The following is a 20,943-nucleotide window of genomic DNA, read 5'->3' on the forward strand; positions in this document are numbered from 1 at the left end:
GTACAGCACCTGGGTCAGCTGGAGATCCTTGATCCGTTCTTCATGCAGAAGGGAGCCATAACCTAGTAATCCAGGGCATTAAGCTTAAGTGATAGGTGGATCATTCTTTTTTCACTCATCACGCATATTCTGGATTCAAGGGCTCAAGGCTCAGCCATCCTTCCCCGGGTTCTCGTTGGTGCGCAGACTATCTGAGGACCCTTTGGCTTTGAAACTTGTCACTTGATATTGAGACCACCATTACTTTCTTTTTTGCGGTGATGCGCGTGTGATCGTGTCTCATCTCATGTTTCCTGGGGCTTTGAGAACCCTGGGACGAGTTATACACCGACTGCTGCATGTAAACTGATAGCGACACGATTGGTGGTTTGCATATTCTTGGGTTTCACCGACAACTCCTCCCTCACCACATGATAGTCAGATACCATGCTAGGGAATGATCACGGATACCGCTGTGGCGTTCAGTATGTCATCTTCATTGGGTAAAACTCATGCCGCTTCATTATGATGCTTGATAGCAATAACCCGTTTGTACTGTACAGTGTATGTGGTTGGTTTTCCCTGACGACCTGATTCCCGAATGACCACCCACTACAAAAACGAAAACCCCGTACAGCCTTGGTGTACAGTTACTTTCTCTCTGCCCGATAACGATGACATAGCCCATGGTGATGGTGAGTGAAAATTCAACCTCTTAAGATACCACACACTGGTCTTATCACATAGCCTGAAAGAAGTAACCATTCAGCAAAGGCCTTCGCTCTGTCTTCGATGATGCAGTTGATCGTCCCTGTCTCCTTCTCTTCCGCTTTTATGTGTTGACTTGGCTCGTCGTCCGAGTTGTGGATGATACCGATCGCCTTTGGTCTTCGCTGCCTGATACGCCTCCGTATGGCGGTCAGATATTCGCTGCTGTAGAAGGGTTTCTCCGTGCTTGTGTACATGGTCCTTCACCGCCTGATCTTCACACCTGAGAATTCATTTTGTCTTCCTCGACGCATCGTGACCACCTTGGAGCATGATATGGACATGGAATGCGGTCTCGGGGGCTTTTGTTGACCTTCTGTCGGCCCACTCGACGTACTGAATGACGATATCGACGGCCTGCACACGTCTCTCGTCCTCATCCTCGGGCGTGTCAGATGCCGCAGGTGGCAACAACCACGCCCCTGACAAAGCGTCGATTTCCAGGTCGGTCTCCGCGTCGAACAAGAGACCCAGCCGACCTCTGTTACCCATTTGCGCTATCGCCCTGTAGGTATGTTTGGCTTGTTCGGGGTTTTTTCTGCCGATGTGCCTTGCGCAATCTGGTATTCCCCGGCGAGGTTGCTTTTATTCGATGCTTTCCTCTCCCCTTGACCCTTTTGGCTTCTGGAGCGACGCAGCAGAAGGAGAGGAGGGAAACAGACCGCCCTTTTAGAACCTTGGAAGTATCTTGAACAGGTATTGAATTCCAACCTTTCTCAGCCACAATTGATAAGTCACTGGGGAACCATCCAATGGTAAGATGTACCCATTATCTCTCCCGGGCCATCAGTAACCATTCCCGCCATTCAGATGGCACCATATTGAAACGCACTCGACTCGGCATCGTTAGTGAATCACGTGGGTCCTCGACTATGCCGGTTTCCTTTGGTATCAGACCACCCTTGCACCACCACCGCCCCGGAATCACAGCCACATAAAATTATGTACTCGTACGCTAGACTCTTCTGTAATGTTCGCGATCCGTCGTCCTGGCATCAAATCAAGTCGGTCTTTGATTCCGAGGATGACGTGCAGGCTTCGGTTTCGAATGGCCAACTACGTACCCGAGATCCGATGTTGATAAATTATTTCGGGCCGCTATGAGTTAACATTTATGCTCAATGTTTCATAGGTCAGTTGTGGTCTTGTGAGCGCAGTAAATCTTTGGCTTTGTGCCGAGAAAGCAGGTGTCGACAAGAAACGTCGAGGTCCTTTTGGATCGCAGGAAGTCCCCTCCGGTTCAATGCTGGCGAATTCGTTCGAGGCAGGTGATGAACGACGCTGAAGCTGTCAATCAGTCGACAGTATTAGTTTAGCAACACATCTCTCGACGGAGGCTCGTATGCTGGAATAGGAGATGATCAAATCTGTGGAAATTTTTCTTCATTGGATGTCTGTCTGTCTGTCTTCTGAATATGATGGAAGCAATGCTTGCTCGCATCAGTGAGATTTGTGTGAAGAGACACTCGTTCGCACTTAGCTGAGTCAATCCATTCTACGTGTATATCGTCCCGTCTTCCGCTCGGCTTCAGCTGTGCAAATCTTTTTGTCTGAGATTTTTTCCAATCCAACTCTTGCTATTTGTGCGTGATCCAAGAGGCTGAGTCGTGGCTGCCAGTGAAAGTAAAATAGATCCAGAAATGTAACCCAAGGCTGTATTGATGACCCATGTGGTCACGCCCCTACCAGCTGATCCAATATAACATGCTCTTCATATCACATAATAATGCACATACCATGATGTTCTTGCATACTCTAAATCCAAGTTCGTATCCGTACACATAGTGCATTTTCAACCAACGCCAGTCAAATGCAGGACCCAAAAGCCTTCACTTTTAGGTGTTGTGGATGAGGAAATTCTTAAAGGAGTCCCAGTAATCAGAGTTGACATAGCTGGTGCTGGGTTAGTATGGCCACTGATACATTCATAATCGTCAAAAACTTACATGTACTTCATGCTGCTTCTCAAACTGGGTTGAATGCTTTCGGGTTGCCATCTGAAGATGTACATTACAAAAGCCCAACTAAAACTCGCAAACACAGGCCAGGCGTTTCTCTGAACCATGGCCTTCGTCTCGGGTGACAGCCTCTGCGTCCACAGCGTCGGGGTGGGTGTTGTACTCGTCATGGTGGGCGGTTCGATGCTAAGTCGCGCCAGAGCGAGTATGACCCTGGCGAAAACGTAGATGACTATTTGCTGGTTCACACTGGAGACGGAAAATGTCAACCTTGGTGCCTCACATTTTTCCCGAGGGGCATAATCTTACCTGCCCTGCTTCGCGCGACCGAAGACGGTGTAACCCCCCAGTAAACCGGCAAAAAATGTATCGTATGGTCCTTCTTTTCCAGGGTTTGTCGGATTTAGAAGTCTTAATACCAACATGGCGGATTTGTAGACTGCCGCGAATGTCGCGAGGTTTTTCGCATGTTGTTTTGTAGCTTTGAAGACTAATCGTACTTTTTCTCGTATGGATCCCGAGCGAAACAAAAAGACCATAACAAGCGCATGCGGAAATCTGACCTTGGCCCCATATACGGCGCCATTACGAGCGGCTTTGATGATTGCTAGGAGGGGAGCGAGGTCCGGATTCAGGATGATTGATTCAGCGGTATCCTATCAGTGTCAGCGTCGTATACACAAAGCAATCTTGGGAGGGAGGTATACTCTGAGCACGTCCATGACTGCTTAATCAACACTTGACGTTGTTATACTAGCTGCTAGATATACTGTGCGATAAATGAAGAGGATTGCAGTCCAAAGCGGATCGATCTGGGGTAGGCGAGGTTGGACTGCGCTTGATGGAATGTTGTGACAGTGCTCACGTCATGAAGGTGTTGACAGACTGAAGATGAGACAAGCTGGCATGTGAGATGTTCTGATCGGGGGTCAATGCAGGGAAGTTTGTATTGTACGCAATGTCAATGGGCAGAATAACAGAGGAAGAGAGAGGCTCATTAGGCCTCGGCGGAGGAAACGAGAGCGCGACATCATCGGTGCATGTGAACGGCAAAGCTTGGGGTTTCTCTCCACATTATTTCGGGTTGGCTCGACGTACTTTTCCGTCTTGCCTCGGCTCGTATTTTGAAGTCCTACAATTCTTTGCCCTAACAAGCCGACGTCTTATGTCGCCGGCACCAGCAGAACTCCATCGTCTCATAAACTTGATCCAACTCCGACCTCCCCCAACAGCTTGGCCATGACCACAACGTACTCTCTACATGTTTGATCTTTCCAACCACACGGAGGCGTTCTGAACCGACAGACTTGGGTTCGTTAGCGGTCCTGAGGCCATGCTGCAGTCATGCGTCGTCACTGCTCTTCTCAACTAGGCTGTGTGACTGCAGATGAAGGGCGCATTGCTTTTACCGTGTGGCGAGGGATGAGATATCGTCCATGTCAGCCCCAAAGAAGAGGCAGTCTTGGGAGGTCCATTGCGCATTCGTAGGACAGACACCAAAGTCAAAATGGTCGGATTTTATGCCCGACAGTCCTGTCTCATGCCCGATCCAGCCCATCATGCCCTTTTTAGAACTTCTTGCCTATAGGGGTTTTGGAATTAGGAGGGATCAATCCCAAACGCTTTCATGATAACCGCTGTCGCTTCGGCTTTTCGTTCTGCTCGCTGTTGCCCATCGCTTCATCTTCGTCCTCACCGATACTGATCTCGTCACCAGACCCTCCCATGCTACTTCTACCATCTGAAAAATCTTCATCTATCTCCATGCCACCGTCGACCATGTCCTCGTCTTGGCTAACATCATCGTCCTGTGAGCCAGTTCCGTTCATGTCCTCAACGTCCAGGTCTCGTGATCGCTTCAGACCCTTCATTTTTCGTGTCTGCAATGTGCTGAGATCCTGCTTGCCAAGATGAACCCGACCAATCTTGTCACCGACCAGATCTGTCTCAATGTTTTTCTTTGTGCGAGCCTCGTTCGGTCGACGACCATGCTTCATAGCCTCTTTCATCACACCAGGATCGGCTTCACGAAGTCGACCGACTCGAAAATCGAAACTCGGCCCTATCTGATCGAGTTCCACGCGTGGGGTTTTGGCATTGTTTGACCTCACGGTCTTGATCCGATACCATCGAAGGTGGAGCACGGGCTTGTTGGAGGGATCGTTCAGGTCGGTCGAACCGGTTGAGGTCTCGCTAGCCGCAATCATGAGAAGGTACTGTAGGCCGGCCACATCTACCGAGGAGATCTCTTCGCCCTGAAACAGATCCAGCATCAGAGACTTCACTGTCCGATAAAGCGCAGCCTGCTCGGATGATGAGGAATCATCCCACTGCGATCCAGAGAAGAGTATCATCGGCTTCATCTCAACGCCAATCTGTAGCTTCTGCTCTTTCTCCGGCTGGTCTGGTGGCAGAGTGAGCAGCAGCTCCATCATGTCGAGAAGTTTTCCATCGTATGTACGGAGCACAGTGATGTTGTTAGGTCTCTTTTTTGAATGCGTCCCAAAGACCACCACACCGCATTCATTCTTGTGTGCCAAAAATTCTAGGGAAGCAGGGTCTTCGAAGGGGTAGATGTCGCTGTTCTTCTTGTTGAGGAGGACTGAATCGGGTTTCGTCAGAGTGTGGACGGTCTTGAGCACTGAAGCCACAGGCTGCGGGCACTTGCTGCCATGTAGAAGCAGGACTTTTTTGCGGGATTCAATTTGTTGTGGTTCTCGTGCTTTGACTATACGAGCCGTCCGGGCATTGCGAGGTTTACTACATTTTGTTAGCGAGCAGGAATCCTTCACTTGTGCGAAACCTTACATTTCTCTTAACATTTCGACACTTCTGTTCAGGCGCACTGTTCGGCCAGCAAATGTAGATGCCGTCCCTGCAATATCAAAAAAAATTGTACCGAGCGCTGTTATCGATAAGCTACTGCGGATCATACCATGCTGCTGTACACCAAATTTACTACTACAATGGAACCTTTGCTTTACAGTAGACTCCCAAAAATGATACCTAGGTAGATACAACTATCTTACATAATGTAGGGCACCTATCTCAGTTACTCACTAACATCCACTCTCCTTCACTCTCCTTCTCAAACCAAGCAGCCAAACCAACAAATAAAAACCCACCAAAAAAACAAAAAGTTTGGAGAGTCGAAGCCTGGAACTGGCTTCTTCTTTACTTATCCCGACTATGACCATTCGTACCTCTAGAAAGTCTTAACTGCTTGTAGAGATAGTACAGTAGTCATGGAAACCTGCTGACTCCCAGTTTATTCCACTAAGCGGGTTTCCAAGGATAAGCCCCCCTCCGAACCATTGGGCCAAAGCCGCGATTCGACGTGGTGAGTCTTTAATAGTGGCCATCAAGGCGGACTTTGTTGAAGGAAAATTCACTTGTTAAACATATCAAGGGTATGAATTACTCTGGTGGGTCACTTCGGTGAATGACAAGTCAGGTAGGTACTTGCTAACATGAGGCATGTTTTCGTGCGATGACTTTCACTTTAAATCTGATTTTGTGTTGCGGCGTCTGGAGGCAGGTCCTCAATAATCAACACTGGAACTGCTGAGCACGAAATCAGCCGAGATGAGCGAAACGAAACAGCTTCATGTAAAGTGATGTGCTCGTTCATCCTGGAATGCCATCGAGCAGAACCGTAAGTGTCTTCTGTTAATATGGCCATCCTCGTGTCACTAATAACACCGTGCTTCTGATGACGTCTACACGAGCTTAGCGTCAGGATCACTAGTAGATGATCTGCCACCAGAGTATGCCGTTCACAAAGTATAGAGAAAGTCTGGGCTAGAGTAGACATTGTGGTTAGCATCCATCTGGGTGTTTGAAGTTGGCAACAATCCCTACCTTTCATCGCCCATCAGTCGGATCTCATAGTCATTCTTCCCCTCAACTAAATAGTCTCTCTTCCCAGCTTTTCTCAGTGCGTTCTCGCGACGAAGGAAGATATAATGTAACACGGTACCACCGAAGAGGCAAAATCCGAGATACCAGAGTAGTACTGCGTGGCCAGGGATGAAACGAGGCTTGTCCGCGTCTCGGTAGGCATTACTAACAACAACGCCCTGCAGATTCGACCATCCCATCATCAGGCCAATTGTCACGCCTCGTTTGTACACGCCTTCCGTATTGTTCGCGACCCAGGCGATGCCGTTTGGCAGACACGGGTAGATGCCCATTGCCGCTAGAAAAGTGGCAGCATATGTCGCTCTAGCAGAGCAATCGCTAGCAAGGATGGCGAAGCCAATGACGGCGAGAGGGGAAACTATCATCGTATAGATACCTCGTCGCTTTGTTCGATCTGCTAGGAAGCCAACGGCCACAGTGAGCACCGCTGCCACAGCGTATGGCGGGATGGAAAGTAGCTGGGAGGTCGTCGCTTTCCACCCGAGCTCCGCGAGGACTGCAATATTGATTAGTGAACAGCAGTAACCTTTCCACAAGAGTTCTTACTGCTGGGTAGAAACAAACTAAAAGCATAGAGACCAGCACCCATACCCATACTGAACATAGAGGATGTGTACGTCTTCCAGTTGCGAAGGTTGGCCCAGAAGTACGTCCACTTGAATGTTTCGAGTCCGGCACTGGCTTGCTGGTCCTGCTTCAAGCGGTGATACATCCGAAATCGCTCCTCCGCGGTTAAGAATGTAGCCTCATCGGGAAAGTCTTGTACCATCCAGAATGAGATGATCCCAATGATAACTGTGGCGATCCCTTCGAGGATAAAGATCCAGGCCCATCCAGATTTACCACCAACACCCTGGAGTTTCGAGATACAATATGCGAGTAGGCCACCGAAAGAATCCGCATTGGCTGCAGCGCTGAAGATCAGAGCAGATCTCACACCAAACTCGGATCGACGATACCAGCAGGAGAGATAGAAATTACACCCTAGAAACAATCAGTAGTGAACTGCAGGAGCGCCAGGCTTTCGTAGAACTTACCTGGGAACAGTCCAGCCTCAAAAAGGCCTAGAAACCAGCGCGTTGCTGCAAGGCCGGCGAAGTTGCTAACAAATCCCTGACACACGGTCACAATCCCCCAGAGAATCATGCTGTGACATACAGTTAGTGGTTGACAGAATCCGCGCGATCGCAAGACCATAGGAGCAACTCACAGGCTCGGAATGTACAAGCTCGGTCGCAATTTCTTCAGCAGCGCATTGGATGCGGGCTCAAAAACCGAGTAGGAAACGAAGAAAATGGCCAAGCCGGCGTTCCATTGCCCATTTGTCATGTGCAAGTCCTTCTACAAGCCGGCGATTTTAGCGTTCCCAATATTCGTTCGATCCAAGAACGAAACCAAGTACAAGAGACACAGCCATGGGATGAGCCTGAGGTCGACCTTCCATAATAGTTGACGTTCCTTTGGCACCCTGGGTCAGCATCGGCTTGAGAGCAGTTGACGGTGAAAGCGATGGGAGGTTTCTGCTTTACCTTCAGCTTCACCTTCAGCTTCTTCTCCTCAAGGCTGAGACCGGCGTCGGGATCGTCGACGGTAAGAGAGTTGCTAGCTTTGCCGCCAGGGCCGGTTGCTTCGATTTGGACTTCTGAATCCTTCTCCATTCTGGGCTTTTGGGCGAGTTTACCAGTGCTAATGCTCGAATACTGCGGTGGTCGAGGTGCCGACCAGGAATCCAGTTCCACGTATACTTAGGCTTCTTTTTATTTCCCCCACAGGTGCGTATGCCACCCGTGGTCCTCCGACTGTCGTTGCACCCCGTGGGGTGGATGCTTCAGCATCTAGTGATCTCGAGCCTTCACGGCTGAGGCGATTAGAACGAAGGGCGGATTGGAGAGCGGCAAGCGGTCGACGCGCTAAAAGCAGACTTAGCCCGCGTGGATGTTCGCGCGAATCACAAGCCATAGGACCATCGCAAAGACAAGTCTTGCGGAGCACGGAGAATGCTCCGTTCTTCACAGAGGAGTCTCGCAAAAAATCCATCGTTCAGCGTTGTAGGCATGGCGGGAATCTGGATCCGTAGCGGAGGGCGGCGACGCTGCTCCGCACTCATAGGAAGAGAGACTGGTGCAGGGGCTGAAAATAAGATGTGGTAGTGACGGTATCTCAGGCCTTTGCTGGGTCTGGGCCTTTTGTCCAACCTTTTCCAGCGACGCCATGTAGCACAAGGCTCGAAACTGCCACGGTGCTCGATCTGTACATTTAGCTAGAGAAGCATATTGAAGACCTCCTTGGGAGCTGACTATCAACTCGTCGCTAGAATGGTCTGAAGAATTTTGCAATTTTGGTCAAGCGTCGAATGAGCTCATGCCCACTGGGCTTCTAGGTAATGCAATTGTACCTTAGTGAGAAATCTACTCGATTACTCGTATCCGTGGGCGGTGAGGGATTGTGAAGGCTCTTCGGGCTGCCTGAACAACGAGGTGATATTGGGAGACAGGCCCCGTAGGCCACCGTATTTCGGCTTAGAGAGGCTAACTGGGTGAGTCTCCTTTGAGTAGGGTGTTCTTTTTGGGTCTATAGCGACTATTCCTTCTCGCTCTATCAGGGTCGCTTCGTGGCTAGTGAAGGCTGATTCCCTCGAGCTTTCTATGCCAAAGCAGTCAATTCGCTCTTGAAGGCGTAGAGAACGGGGAGTCAAGTTATTTGAAGTAGGCACGAGTACGAAGGTCCGGTACCGAGTAAAGATCAAAGACGTTCCCAAAAGTCCGTATGAGTGCCTCCATCACATGCGATGGCTAAACAACGGAACGACGAGGCTGCCTACTACTCAAGCCTCGCCAGCCTCGCGACACCAGAAGACCCACGAGAAATATATCAAGTCACTACCAATCGGATCAGTGACTTTTTACTTCACAATCACCAAGGCCCGAGGTGAGGACTCAGGCCAAGACCTCGTGGCTATGTGGTGGGTGGTCGTTGGTCTGGCGAGCAAGGAACAATACAACACCAAAAAGACTCGGGTTCAATTGCCAGTCCCCCAACAATGGCCCCTTTTCTTCAGCCCCGCTTGCCTTAAACTTTAACCAATCACGCTTCATTTCCACTCCTTTTTTGTCTCTCTGCTTTGGGGAAAAGTAAAGGTAAAGAAAACAAAAAACGGAGATTCTTCTGATTGATGTACTATATGTTCTCTATGATGTTAAGATAGATCACTCTAGGTTTCTAAACGTCCTTATATGCCAGCGCCCTCCTGTACCGGAATAGAATAGTCATCTCGTTGCAGCAGAGCCGCGCCATCTGCTCCCTCTGTTGACCTTTACGTTATTCCACATCAAAATAAAGACCACCGTTAGCGAGAATATCGCCGTCGCTGCAATAAGGATTCTTCCTTGCGCAACGGCATATGCTGCATTGATGGCCTCACGCTCTGCCGATCCCCAGGGGTATGACAATTGTTTGCGGAGAGAACCATATATGCGGGATGCCTGTCTTTTGCTACTGTCTGGTAGATACTTTTCGAGGTATTCAGGGAGGGTATTTGTCCAAATGGCTCCGGAAATCGAAAGTCCAACGCTTGCACCGATTGATTCGAAGAGCGCCATCAGCGCCCAGATCATTGCGGCGTCGGCATGTTCGACCCGTGAAAGTATTGCCATCTCCGAACACAGGAGCAGACCTGCTTCACCAAACGAGATGAAGACTTGAGTCATCACTACGTATCCGATGTATTTTGTCTGGTTTCGGAAGTAGATCATCAGACCTGTCCCCAGCACTTTGATGGGAAGGAGGCCCAACGCTATCCACTTCACTCGTCCCCAGTATGAGATTCCACTTGCTAAAGGTTAGGAGACAAGCACAGATCAACACAGAAATGCGGATTCCGCACATACCAAGCGACTATAAGCCCGAAGACGGACGCCCCTAGACTGTAAATGTTGTTGATATAACCAGCGTTTTCAACACTCTGGTCGTAGACAACTTGTAGATAGGAGCTGAAGTAACTCTCGTAGCATCTGCAATCCACCTTGTCAGTGCCGTGGTTAGATGACGCGACTAGGTGACCTACCTTAGACCCATCCATTGTATAAATAGTACTGCGCACCCGCCTAGGACAGTCCTATCTTTCAGAACATGGTAGGACACAATCTTGAATGGCGCAACGCGTTCCCAAAATATAAACGCAACCAGGATAAACCCTCCCAGTACCATGAGGACAATGATGGCTGCAGACCTCCATTTATGGGCTTGATAGGTTGCGATGGCCAGAGGAAGCAGGATGAATGAGAATCCTGCCACCAATAGAGCCATACCAATCGCTACAACGTCAGTGTTTCGAAGTCCGATCGACTAGGCGGTCAACAACGTACCGTCCCATTCTATAAGTGTTTGCACAAGCTTTTGTGACCAGCTGCCGCTACGAGGCGTCTTTTGGGCAACTCTGCCTTCTGCCCTTGCCTTTCGCAGAGTGAAGAGGTAAACAACTAAGAGCGGAAGGGTCATGACGGGAATGAGTACGGCGAAAGTCCCAAAGCCCCAGCGCCAGGTGCTATGATGCAAGAATTGCTGCGCGAGAGCGGGTCCGGCGAATGTCGTCGCAATACGGGGCAATCCAAGTACAGCATAAACCAAACTCCGGTACTTCACGTTGGATATGTCGGCAGCGAACACGTTGATGACTAGCCCAACTCCCTCGATACCAACTGTTTGGAATACCTAGGCAAGATCAGCCTCGCGACTGTGGCCAAGGACAGATCTTTGCTTACTTGTGCAACGGAAAACCCTACTGTACCGGTGCAGGCTGCAGCAATGAGCAGACCTTTTCTGTCAGCGTGTTTCAAAATTCCGAACTGAATGTTTGTCCCGAGGGTCTTACCAAGAACATCGAAGACGGTAGTGACGGTCAGGCCAACACCGCGGCCCCATATGTCCGTAATCCTCGCGAATGGTAATTTGGCCACTCCCCCTACTATGTTCGAGACAATCGAAGTGGCAGCGGTCAAGCCGTGGGCGTCGAACGAACTCAAGGCGTAGGGGCGAAGCGGCCCCAGCGACTGTGACTCTAATGCGTTGAAAAATGTCAAAAGAAGCCCGCTACGCAGGTTAGTATGTTGGACGGGCGAATCCACAACCACAAGGATGGTAGTATACCTTAGACAAAACAGCACACACAACGGCGTGGTCCAGCTCGCAATCACTGCTTCCGCTTCCACAACACCTTTCAAGCGTACGTCTCTCGTTGTGTTCTCAACATCACCGCCCGAGTCTCCTGTCCGGGTCTCGAAGACTGCAGAAGGGTGGCTCGTGGGTTGCGTCGAGGTCGTCCCTTCGGCCTTTTCGTCGAACTTGAGCATATTGTTCAAAGGCTCTCCTCGGACACAAGAACCTAATATAGAACGGTTCACTGCCGAGTCACAAAGATCAAGGGTATATTGCTGTACTAAAGTCGTATCACCGTGATAGATAAGATCAATCTTAGATCTCTGGAAGTTGGCATATCATGTCTTATCTAGTCTCATCTAATTTAATCTCTTCACTATAGAACCATTAGAGAGTGGAGCCAAAGACCTAGTACTGTATACAACTCTACTGCCCGCCACCATCGTAGAGAGGATTATGAACCGCGATTGCCGCACCTGCCGCACTGCTGTGACTATGGGCTGCATATGTGGCAACAATTTGTTAAATCACACACGATAAATCGAGCCTAGAAAGGAAAACTGACTTCACACGATCTGAAAATGCCGGTATCTGAATCCTTGGACACAGAAACCGAGTCTTCTACAGTGTTCAGACACAGTGCTTGTCGCTTCTATCGATTCACACGAAGAATAGTAGTGTGAATTTGGCCTATCGTTCTTCTCCTCCTTACACTTACACTCTTATGAGATGACGAAGGCGAGATGCCGAAATCTTACGATCGCTTCAATTATCGACACTCTCAAAAGTTTCTTCTGAATAGTGTCTAGCTAGTAAAGAAATGTGAATTAACTTCTCATATCACGGTTTTTCCTAGATTAGATCTTCAGCCGGTGGTAGCAACGATAGTAGATCAAACAAACTCCTCGAACTCCTTGATTGGCCAGTAAATGTGTAATGATAGCTGTACCGAAGAGTGAGGTTGCACCTTTCGTGAGGCACGCATTCCGCTCAACTGCTTCCTGAATTATACAATTTGATTTAATGAGAGCTCCGTACCCAGGAAGACGACGCTTAGTATGAACAGCCTGGTGGATGTTCACAATACACGGTTCTCAGCCCACCGCAATATCCTGTCTAATGGCCGAACCGAGGGGTGGAGCGTCATCTTGATTTCGCATGTCAATGATCTGTTTTCCACGCATGAAACATTAAGCTGTGTTATCTCTACTCTCTTTGTAAACTGCAGGTGAGGAGTATTACTTGACCGTCTGCGAACATGATCTTCAGTTATCCGCAATATCCGATCATCTTTGTAGCTGCGCTCCACCAACGTATAGGTGGCTAGCTCGGTGTCGGTTATAACGCAGTATGGTCAAATTTTTGGGCCGGGATCACGGTGCACTGTGTTAGGGGACGAAAGCTACTGAGCAGCCTAAATAGCACACGCTACCGACCCTATGAGAATAGTCACTCGTTATGACGATGATGGGCACAGAGCTATTTGAAGTTGCATTAACATACGTAACACGATGACCAGCAAGGAAGTCAAGACTCTCCAAGTCATTCCACTGCGATGGTCGCCAGGCATCTTGTAGGAAACATCTAACGGTCGCGTGGGTTCTTCAGTCAATCGTTCCAATCCCATCCGCTGGGCCTAGGATGGTAGCTACGTGTGAGACTCGGGTGGTCAATAAAAGTCTTCCAACAGCATAGATTTTATTTAAAGGAGAGATCTTCCCAGAGCAGTATCCATCTATTCAGTAGTAGTAGCAGCTCATCCGAAGAAGAGTCGAGTTTTGGACTGACGAGATGCTATGTTTGACTCACCTTGCCCAACCACAAGGGTCACATCAGCCAGATCTCTCTGTCTGTCGCCCAGTGAGCCGTATCGTACTCTCAACGAATTCGCCGTAGGTCCGCTCCGTCAATGTCGCTCGCAACCTGCCTTGTGGTCTCCCGCCCCCTCAATATTCTGCCCTGTTCATCACGTTCTCCTATCAAAGGCACGTCCAGCTCGACGTTACTCCCATCCATTTTCGCGATCTTCACCACGTGGCGATCTGCGATCCTGTTCTCTTCCTGCACCAGGAGTTCGACATCGACGTCCATCAAGTGGGTAATGCTCCGTATCTTCTACACGTGCTCCTTGAACTCGCCGTACGTGGAGCTGTGGCGGTCGATGACCTGAATGTGATCTGGACTTAGCCGGGGGAAGAGCAAGGGCGGCATCACCCTGTTTCTTAATTGGGGTTGAGTCACGAGCAGGTAAACCACACCGTGGCACCTCTCATTGTCAGACCTGCACGAATCGGCTCAGAAAGCCATCAACCCATTCTTCTAGGATTCGAAAGGCCACGTTGTGAACGGCGACAGACGCTGGCGACGACGTCAAACCCGCTGGGACAAGGCTGTGGCAAGAAAGGGGCCTAAAGGCTAGCTGGGATCCGCGAAAGACAGGGCGCTGCCAAACGTGGGGCAATCTTAACAAAAATCCAAATATGACCACGTCCATTGTGCCGACATATCCTGCACACCTCTTAAGCCTTGTCGATAGCACGACTTTCGTGAACAAAGATGACAAAACCAGCCCTGCATCGCTAGGAGCCCGCGTTCGAGGGCCAGCCAGTGAAACACTGACAGCGGACTATTTGGATTGGGACATTGATGAAATTCCGTATGCCACGAAGGAAGCGCCAAACATGGGAAATGGGATGTGAAGATGCCTTTACTTCACTAGTGTGACTTGGTAGGGCCAAGCCATGTCAGACTTCGTCATGGCTGAGATTCATGCCCTTGTCGTCTTCCAAAACTCCCGCTCTGGCCAGGTTGTGGCGGTCAAGGAGCGCACCATTCTCAAGTAGCACTCTCCGGACTTCGCCAGGATCAGGATCGGCTCCGGTCGCTACCCGCAATGCTGCCGCTATGCCTGCTGCTTGTCCAGTTGCCAGTGCTGTACCCATGACACAGACAGCGCTGGAAGCTGCCTGGTCGCCATCAACACAGCGCCCGGCACAGAACAGATTTGGTGTGTTGATGCTATGCAAACAACGCAGTGGGATTTCGAAGGTTCCCTCGGGCGGCGTCGTGAACAGGATCGGCCAATCTTCCTTGGTACTGTCATGTCACTCCATATACCAGGCTCCAACGGCGACGGTGTCATCAAAATAGTTACCTTTGACAATGTCAGCCCTCGTCAGCCGATACCGTGAGTTGATGTGGCGAGATTCGCGCGCGCCAAAGTTGGGTCCGGTGGACACGAGATACATGTTCTCATGCCCGGGCAGCTTGCGAAGAATATTCAAGGTACACCTTGGCTTGGATTCTTCCCTGCCTCTCTGCAGCAGAGATGCTGACGCTGTCTCTGGCGTCGTACCGTGCCGAGGCCATATATGTGCAAATGTCCCCAGAACCAGGCAGCTTGATAAGGACACCGACATTTCGAGGTACAATCTTCTTCAACGCCGGATTTTGCTCTTTCGCGGCAATTATGGCATCGCGCCACAGACTAGAAGACGGGTTCGCCTGCGTCAGGCCACCAAATCGAGTCGCCAATGAGCCCATGTTGATATGCCCATGGTTGCCATATCTCGTTGAGGCGCCGGCGTGGGCCGCCAAATCGCCGTCTCCGGAGCAGTCAATGAATGCTTTTCCGAAAATCTTTCGCCGACCTTTGCGTTCCTGGATGTTGATGCTTGATAGATTACTGTCGCTTCTCTCGCCCCCAACGACCGTACAATGAAGGACAGTCTCGATCCCATAAGCAGCCATTACATCATCCAGCACGCGCTTCAACCCTTCTGGATCGACATTCTGAACCCCCACCGTTAGTTGTCTGGCGCTCAAAATTCAATTTTCTGGGTTTATCTGTACCTAGACATATGCAACTATCTTATCTGGAGTCGCAGCAGCCGAACCATCGGTTACCAATTTCGAATGGATTTCTGACCAGATGGCCCCAAACGCTCTTCTCGGCTTGTGCTCGACACCGTACAGCCCGCAATAAGACGTGACACCTCGATGGGTTGCAGCGCCGCCGAGGCAACCTTCCGATTCTATGATCAGGACACGAGCATGGGGCGCTGCTTGTTTCGCTCCTATTGCAGCACCAATCCCGGCAGCTCCGCCACCAACGACAATGACATCGTACGATGTATCAGACTCGTGATCAGGCCTCGTGGCATGGGGCGACATTGTGCGTGGTTTTGTTTGTTGTGTGCTGAACTTTTGGCGTCTTGAGGTCGGAAGAGTTGTACCTATACGTCGCTCAGCGCGGCTATAGTAGCTATCGGAGAAGCAGGGAGTCTCTATGGAAGGCCGTCAGAACCGATCCAATCTATATTGGAACGTCACCTTAGTATTCGTCTCACATATATACAGGGAATTTGTTGTATTGTAAGTGTTTCGATGTCGCGGAGGCAAATGCCGCAGTTCCGCCGCACTCATGGTGACACACGATATCCATTCCCGACCCTTGACTTCAGTGATCCATAACGGAGAACAGTCTCGTCCGGGCGCTCATGTTGACACTCCGGCCATGCTGAGATCGGGATTTGGTCCTGATACCCGCAGCAGAGGCCAAACAGGCACCTCTCATCCTCCAGCTTTTCCTCTGGGCCATTACCTACAGCGACGGATAGCTGGTTCATGCCGCTGCACATCATGCCCGAAGAGGCTCGGTGAAGGTTCCCTTACATTTGGATCATGCGCAGAACGAGGAGCTGAGCAAGCACGCCGCGGCGAATTTGCCATTCGGGTCCATCATGATTGACACGAGCCGTTACGAGATGGACGAAAATCTCAAATCACCCGCCAGCTAGTCGCCTTCTGCAGCGAACACAAGACCACGACCGAGGCAGAGCCTAGGCGGATCGAGAGAGAAGAAGATGCGTCGCGGACACGGCAGGCCTCAATTGTATACTGACTTCAGCCGACCAAGTCGAGAACTTCATTGCCACTAGAATCGACTTTCTAGTTCCCGCCTCTGGAAACGTCCACGGTGACTATGAACCGCGAGGACCGATACTGGATTATGGATTGTCTCGCCATGATAGGAGAAAAGGTCGCCGACAGAATACGCCTTATAGTCCACGGCACCAACAACTGGCCTGAGCATATCACGAAACTAGGTGTCGATAGGGAATGCGTCAAGACCAACGTGAATGAATTGGGTTTGCTTGCTTGCCTGAACTATCTCAAGTCCTGCGCACCAGGTAAATCTTTGACCACCACGATGGACGGGGGCAATGGAGATTCAGAGACTTACCGAATGGGATATTCATGTATGTGGGAGTGCCCGCAGGGCATAAAGATTTTCCAGTCATCCTGCTAGATTAATCTCCACCAAATTCTCTCAAATTACGCATGGAAGGCGCTCTGTTGAGATCTAGATTGACGAGAGCTGATTTCACGAACAGGACAGGTCAATTTTGATGGGCCCTTATCTATCACGAGAGAACAAGCACGAGCTTTTAGGAGGCCTTTCAAGGGAAGTGACAGTTAGAAGAAGCACGACAGCTGTTAACGATTGTAGAGTCTTGGATTTAGGAAATTTCACTGACCTTGCTATCAGCACAAACTCGAAACAGTATCGAGTTCATCGTGGTATTGTCTGTTGTCAGTCTGACGTTCCGTCTCGGATTCTCATACATAGCAAACATGTGCTAGTCTCATTCTCTTTCCTAGATCCCCTTCATCATAGGTCTGCCATACTCATACCACTAGTACCTCTGCAGCATATCGAACACTCAAGAGACTGCTCAATCACGTTTGTTATGCGTCAAAGGTCTCGGCGGGCACCCAGGATGATTTTGGCAAGGCATGGCAGGGGATGGCATGGTTAGCGGCCAGCAGAAGGATTTGCCATCCCAATCCCAACCAAAGGACAAGGACTCCGGTCATTTCCCGCCTTATCGTCCATCGCCTACTGTACGGGGCGCACTGTGCATGAGTGTGTCGTCAACCACACTGCGAAGCTTCCCACTCATAAAACCACCTCCGACTCCTTGCGATAATTCCAACCTGGTCCCACATGCGCCCTGTCAGCTACGGAGTCCTTGGGCACTCGAAGATTCCCATTTAATTCCCCTGGCACTACGGCTACAGCCACGATACGGAGTATTGGAGGGTACGACGCCGAGATCGACTACTGTCCCAGGCACTGCTTGCGAAATCTCTCTCCTTTACGCGTACGAGTACCTCTGACGGTCCCCTCCCTGGGTACGAGTACTCGTATAGAACTCTGTACATACAAGTGGCCGAATATCGCTGCGGCTGAACAGTGCCGCACTAGGCCCGCCCACTCCATCCACAGTCCCATTGACGCGAGATCCACCAAACTTGGCGTGCCCGGGGGTTTCGTCCACAGACACACAGACCCTCCGGAATAATGGTCTGCCAGCTTGCAACGAGGCGTCAGTGGCTGCGCACGGCGGGCTTGGCGCCTACGTAGAGGCACGAGCATGTGGATTCTGATTGGGATCCAGCATCATTCCCACTCAGCTAGCACGGGTGGCCATGGGCCATCAAAGCGCTTCTGATGGCACATCAGGCTTGCGAAACGGGTCGCGATTTTCGCTTGGATAAAGACAGGTCTCTTGAAATCCGACTGAAATGACAATCAGGTATTGTACTTGAATCAGGCTCTTTACCTCACCAGTATCCATACCTATTCTCAAGCTGTACGAGCTGATCTCCGCCCTGACCAAGTTATTTCGAACTCCTGTCCATGTCAATCCATCACCATTTTTGTTGAAACTCTTGGGATCTTTGCCGGGTCTAATTGACTTCGCCCCCCCTTCAGCTTGGATGCAACGGCTTGCATAAGAAGAGCCTCCAACGACCTTCCTTCTGGTGCAATTACTTTACGTCCCAACCCTCCTTGCGAAATCCCCACGTTACAACTGCACGTTTGGTCTTCCCCGGGCCCAACGCCCGTCCTTATCTTTTGGCAGATCAGCGCGAGAGTTCGAGACTATTACGTTCGTTACCCAGCCTTTTGTTCTTCCCACGCGGAATTAACCTCATCGACCATATCCTCGGTGCCAACTGCTCAAAGCACATTCCCAGGCAAAACGAAAACTTGGTACGAAAGTCGCCCACACGCTCGTTACATCTCTCACAATGGCTTCCGGTATCCCATACACCCCCAAGCCTGCGACCGACATCTTTACCCCATATCAGACCGATATCAATCGACGAGAATGCAAGAGAATAGTGCCCATGCGAGTTCTCGCACTCGGTCTTGGCCGAACGGGCACTGCGTCGCTGCGAGCCGCCCTCAAAGAGTTGGGCTACACGGACACATACCACATGATGTCTGCGAGCGTTGAGAACCCGCCGGACTGCCTCTGCTGGATGGATGCCTTTGCGGCCAAGTACGAGGGCAAGGGCAAGTTCGGTCGTGAAGAGTGGGACGCCCTGTTCGGTCACTGCCAGGCCGTATGCGACTGGCCTGCGGTCGCCTTCGCCAAAGAATTGATCGAGGCCTACCCCGAGGCCAAGATCATCATCACAACTCGAGACGTCGACTCGTGGCACGCTTCCGTCATGAAGACGGTCAACTGGCGCGCGAACGACCCCGAGCTCAAGGCCGTCGCCAACTTCGACTGGGCCGCTGGACTATACCACCCCATGCTACGCAAATTCTGGAAGTACTTCTTCAACGACGACTTCGAACAGTCAGGCAAAGAACGGTTCCACGACTACTACAAGGAGATCCGCGAACTAGTGCCTCCTGGAAAGTTGCTCGAGTACCGCGTCAGCTCTGGCTGGAGGCCTCTGTGCGAGTATCTCGGCGAGCCGATCCCCGACAAGCCATTCCCCCGGTCCAACGACGCAGACGGCTTCGTCCAACGATGTCGAACTCAGAACCGCAAGCAGATGATGAATGTCATCTTCCGCGCTTTGGTCGTTGGAGTACCAGTGGTCGCAACGGCGCTGTCTGCTACGTTTGCCTACACCCACCACCTCCCCAAAGTGGCCCAGAACACTTCCCTGTTCACTGCAGCCTCCTGATGAGAAGTCAAAGGAGGTGCAGCCGAGACAATTTTTCTTTATACTATCTTTACTAGGGATGATCTGTATATAGCTAGGCGTTTGGATTGATTATGATTTTTGGTGTATACGGAGGTGGACTCCATCCATCAAAGTTGTCACGACACGAGTGATGTACAGATTGCACACACCTCTCATTGTCAATCGCATTAATATTGGCGGGGACGGGATCTTCTCGAACAAAAAGGGTGAAGGGTTGGGAGTCGCTTCTGGGTCATGGTACTCGGTACAGTTCTTTGAACATACGCCATACAAGATAATGCGATAAGGCAGAAGTATGGGTAGTGAGTACATAGGTAGCCGCAGTATAAAGAAGTCAGGCTTCTTGACCCAAACACAGGAATCGGACAGAGTCTCACATCTTATCGAATTATGATCACTTGTTGATGCGTTTCGGGACCCGGGGAGAGGGAGTTTGGCATGCAAAAACGCAATCTTGACCTTGGGGCTCGGCTGTTGGACTCGTCGGTAACCCCCATCCAATGCTGGACAATTCGGCCGGGATGTGGCCATGGCATTTTGTATTGTATTCTTGTTATCTCGCTTAAGACCCCGACGGGGGATGAGTCGGCAGCAGGGAACAGAGATTTGATACGCGGACATTCTGACGGTTCAATCCATAGGAACATGCTCATTCGGCCATGTGCCCTACATAGGAGTCAAAGGGGAAGAAGTTTCAAGAGGCTCGACACAAAATCTGCACTGTAATCAGTCACGGTGAATTCTTGCACTCCATACCCCATGTGATTGCGTGTAGTCTTACGAGTCCTATGGGAATCTTTTTCCCTTTCCCACTCTCGTGCCTGGGAAGAGGTGACGAAGATCAAACTAGGGCACCTTAGGTACAAGTACGTAAAATAAAGCGGGCTCCGCTTTTCGGCAAGCCGAATGGCCATGGTTGATAAGCTTCTCTCCCCTACGGAGGCTACTGCGTACAGCTTTGACAGATCCATGATGGCGGGTTCGAACTGAGAGATGGAGCGAGGAGAAGAACTCAAAATGCTCCGATACCGAGTACTACTCACAGCCACCTCGATTTTCTAGGTGAGATCTCCAAGGGTACTTCGTGGCACGGTATGTAGATTGTACTGCTGACTCGTCCCCGTACAGAACCACCTCATCGGTCCAG

At 50.5% G+C, this 20,943-nt stretch overlaps 8 protein-coding genes across 8 annotated transcripts; 1 reads left to right on the plus strand and 7 right to left on the minus strand.

The window, feature by feature from the left end:
* Positions 1 to 36: 36 nt before the first annotated feature.
* PV06_00752 (uncharacterized protein) lies at positions 37 to 1,527 on the minus strand. Its single transcript, XM_016401296.1, has one exon. It carries the CDS (start codon positions 1,237 to 1,239, stop codon positions 979 to 981), a length of 261 nt encoding a protein of 86 aa, XP_016268349.1. The 5' UTR covers positions 1,240 to 1,527; the 3' UTR covers positions 37 to 978.
* Positions 1,528 to 2,113: 586 nt separating this feature from the next.
* PV06_00753 (uncharacterized protein) lies at positions 2,114 to 3,698 on the minus strand. Its single transcript, XM_016401297.1, has 4 exons — positions 3,413 to 3,698; positions 3,015 to 3,361; positions 2,694 to 2,954; positions 2,114 to 2,640 (listed from the first exon to the last, which is right to left on the minus strand). Exons 1-4 carry the CDS (start codon positions 3,425 to 3,427, stop codon positions 2,583 to 2,585), a joined length of 681 nt encoding a protein of 226 aa, XP_016268350.1. The 5' UTR covers positions 3,428 to 3,698; the 3' UTR covers positions 2,114 to 2,582.
* Positions 3,699 to 3,840: 142 nt separating this feature from the next.
* On the minus strand, positions 3,841 to 5,571 carry PV06_00754 (uncharacterized protein). Its single transcript, XM_016401298.1, has 2 exons — positions 5,514 to 5,571; positions 3,841 to 5,465 (listed from the first exon to the last, which is right to left on the minus strand). Exons 1-2 carry the CDS (start codon positions 5,525 to 5,527, stop codon positions 4,331 to 4,333), a joined length of 1,149 nt encoding a protein of 382 aa, XP_016268351.1. The 5' UTR covers positions 5,528 to 5,571; the 3' UTR covers positions 3,841 to 4,330.
* A 991-nt stretch (positions 5,572 to 6,562) lies between these two features.
* PV06_00755 (uncharacterized protein) lies at positions 6,563 to 7,955 on the minus strand (the record flags this gene model as incomplete). Its single annotated transcript, XM_016401299.1, has 4 exons — positions 6,563 to 7,122; positions 7,173 to 7,610; positions 7,664 to 7,773; positions 7,837 to 7,955. The coding sequence occupies 4 exons, from the start codon at positions 7,953 to 7,955 to the stop codon at positions 6,563 to 6,565; spliced, it is 1,227 nt and encodes a 408-aa protein (XP_016268352.1).
* A 28-nt stretch (positions 7,956 to 7,983) lies between these two features.
* PV06_00756 (uncharacterized protein) lies at positions 7,984 to 8,284 on the minus strand (the record flags this gene model as incomplete). The annotated part of the gene is made up of 2 exons (XM_016401300.1): positions 7,984 to 8,094; positions 8,156 to 8,284. 2 exons carry the CDS (start codon positions 8,282 to 8,284, stop codon positions 7,984 to 7,986), a joined length of 240 nt encoding a protein of 79 aa, XP_016268353.1.
* Positions 8,285 to 9,892: 1,608 nt separating this feature from the next.
* Positions 9,893 to 11,974, minus strand: PV06_00757 (uncharacterized protein; the record flags this gene model as incomplete). Its single annotated transcript, XM_016401301.1, has 7 exons — positions 9,893 to 10,454; positions 10,514 to 10,636; positions 10,690 to 10,939; positions 10,991 to 11,336; positions 11,387 to 11,439; positions 11,497 to 11,714; positions 11,772 to 11,974. 7 exons carry the CDS (start codon positions 11,972 to 11,974, stop codon positions 9,893 to 9,895), a joined length of 1,755 nt encoding a protein of 584 aa, XP_016268354.1.
* Positions 11,975 to 14,524: 2,550 nt separating this feature from the next.
* PV06_00758 (uncharacterized protein) lies at positions 14,525 to 15,953 on the minus strand (the record flags this gene model as incomplete). Its single annotated transcript, XM_016401302.1, has 4 exons — positions 14,525 to 14,798; positions 14,898 to 15,071; positions 15,136 to 15,572; positions 15,687 to 15,953. 4 exons carry the CDS (start codon positions 15,951 to 15,953, stop codon positions 14,525 to 14,527), a joined length of 1,152 nt encoding a protein of 383 aa, XP_016268355.1.
* A 2,442-nt stretch (positions 15,954 to 18,395) lies between these two features.
* Positions 18,396 to 20,173, plus strand: PV06_00759 (uncharacterized protein). The gene has a single exon (XM_016401303.1). The coding sequence runs from the start codon at positions 18,882 to 18,884 to the stop codon at positions 19,773 to 19,775; it is 894 nt and encodes a 297-aa protein (XP_016268356.1). The 5' UTR covers positions 18,396 to 18,881; the 3' UTR covers positions 19,776 to 20,173.
* Positions 20,174 to 20,943: the final 770 nt, after the last annotated feature.

Source organism: Exophiala oligosperma (assembly GCF_000835515.1).
Source record: "Exophiala oligosperma strain CBS 72588 unplaced genomic scaffold supercont1.1, whole genome shotgun sequence".
Taxonomy (NCBI): Eukaryota; Fungi; Ascomycota; class Eurotiomycetes; order Chaetothyriales; family Herpotrichiellaceae; genus Exophiala; species Exophiala oligosperma.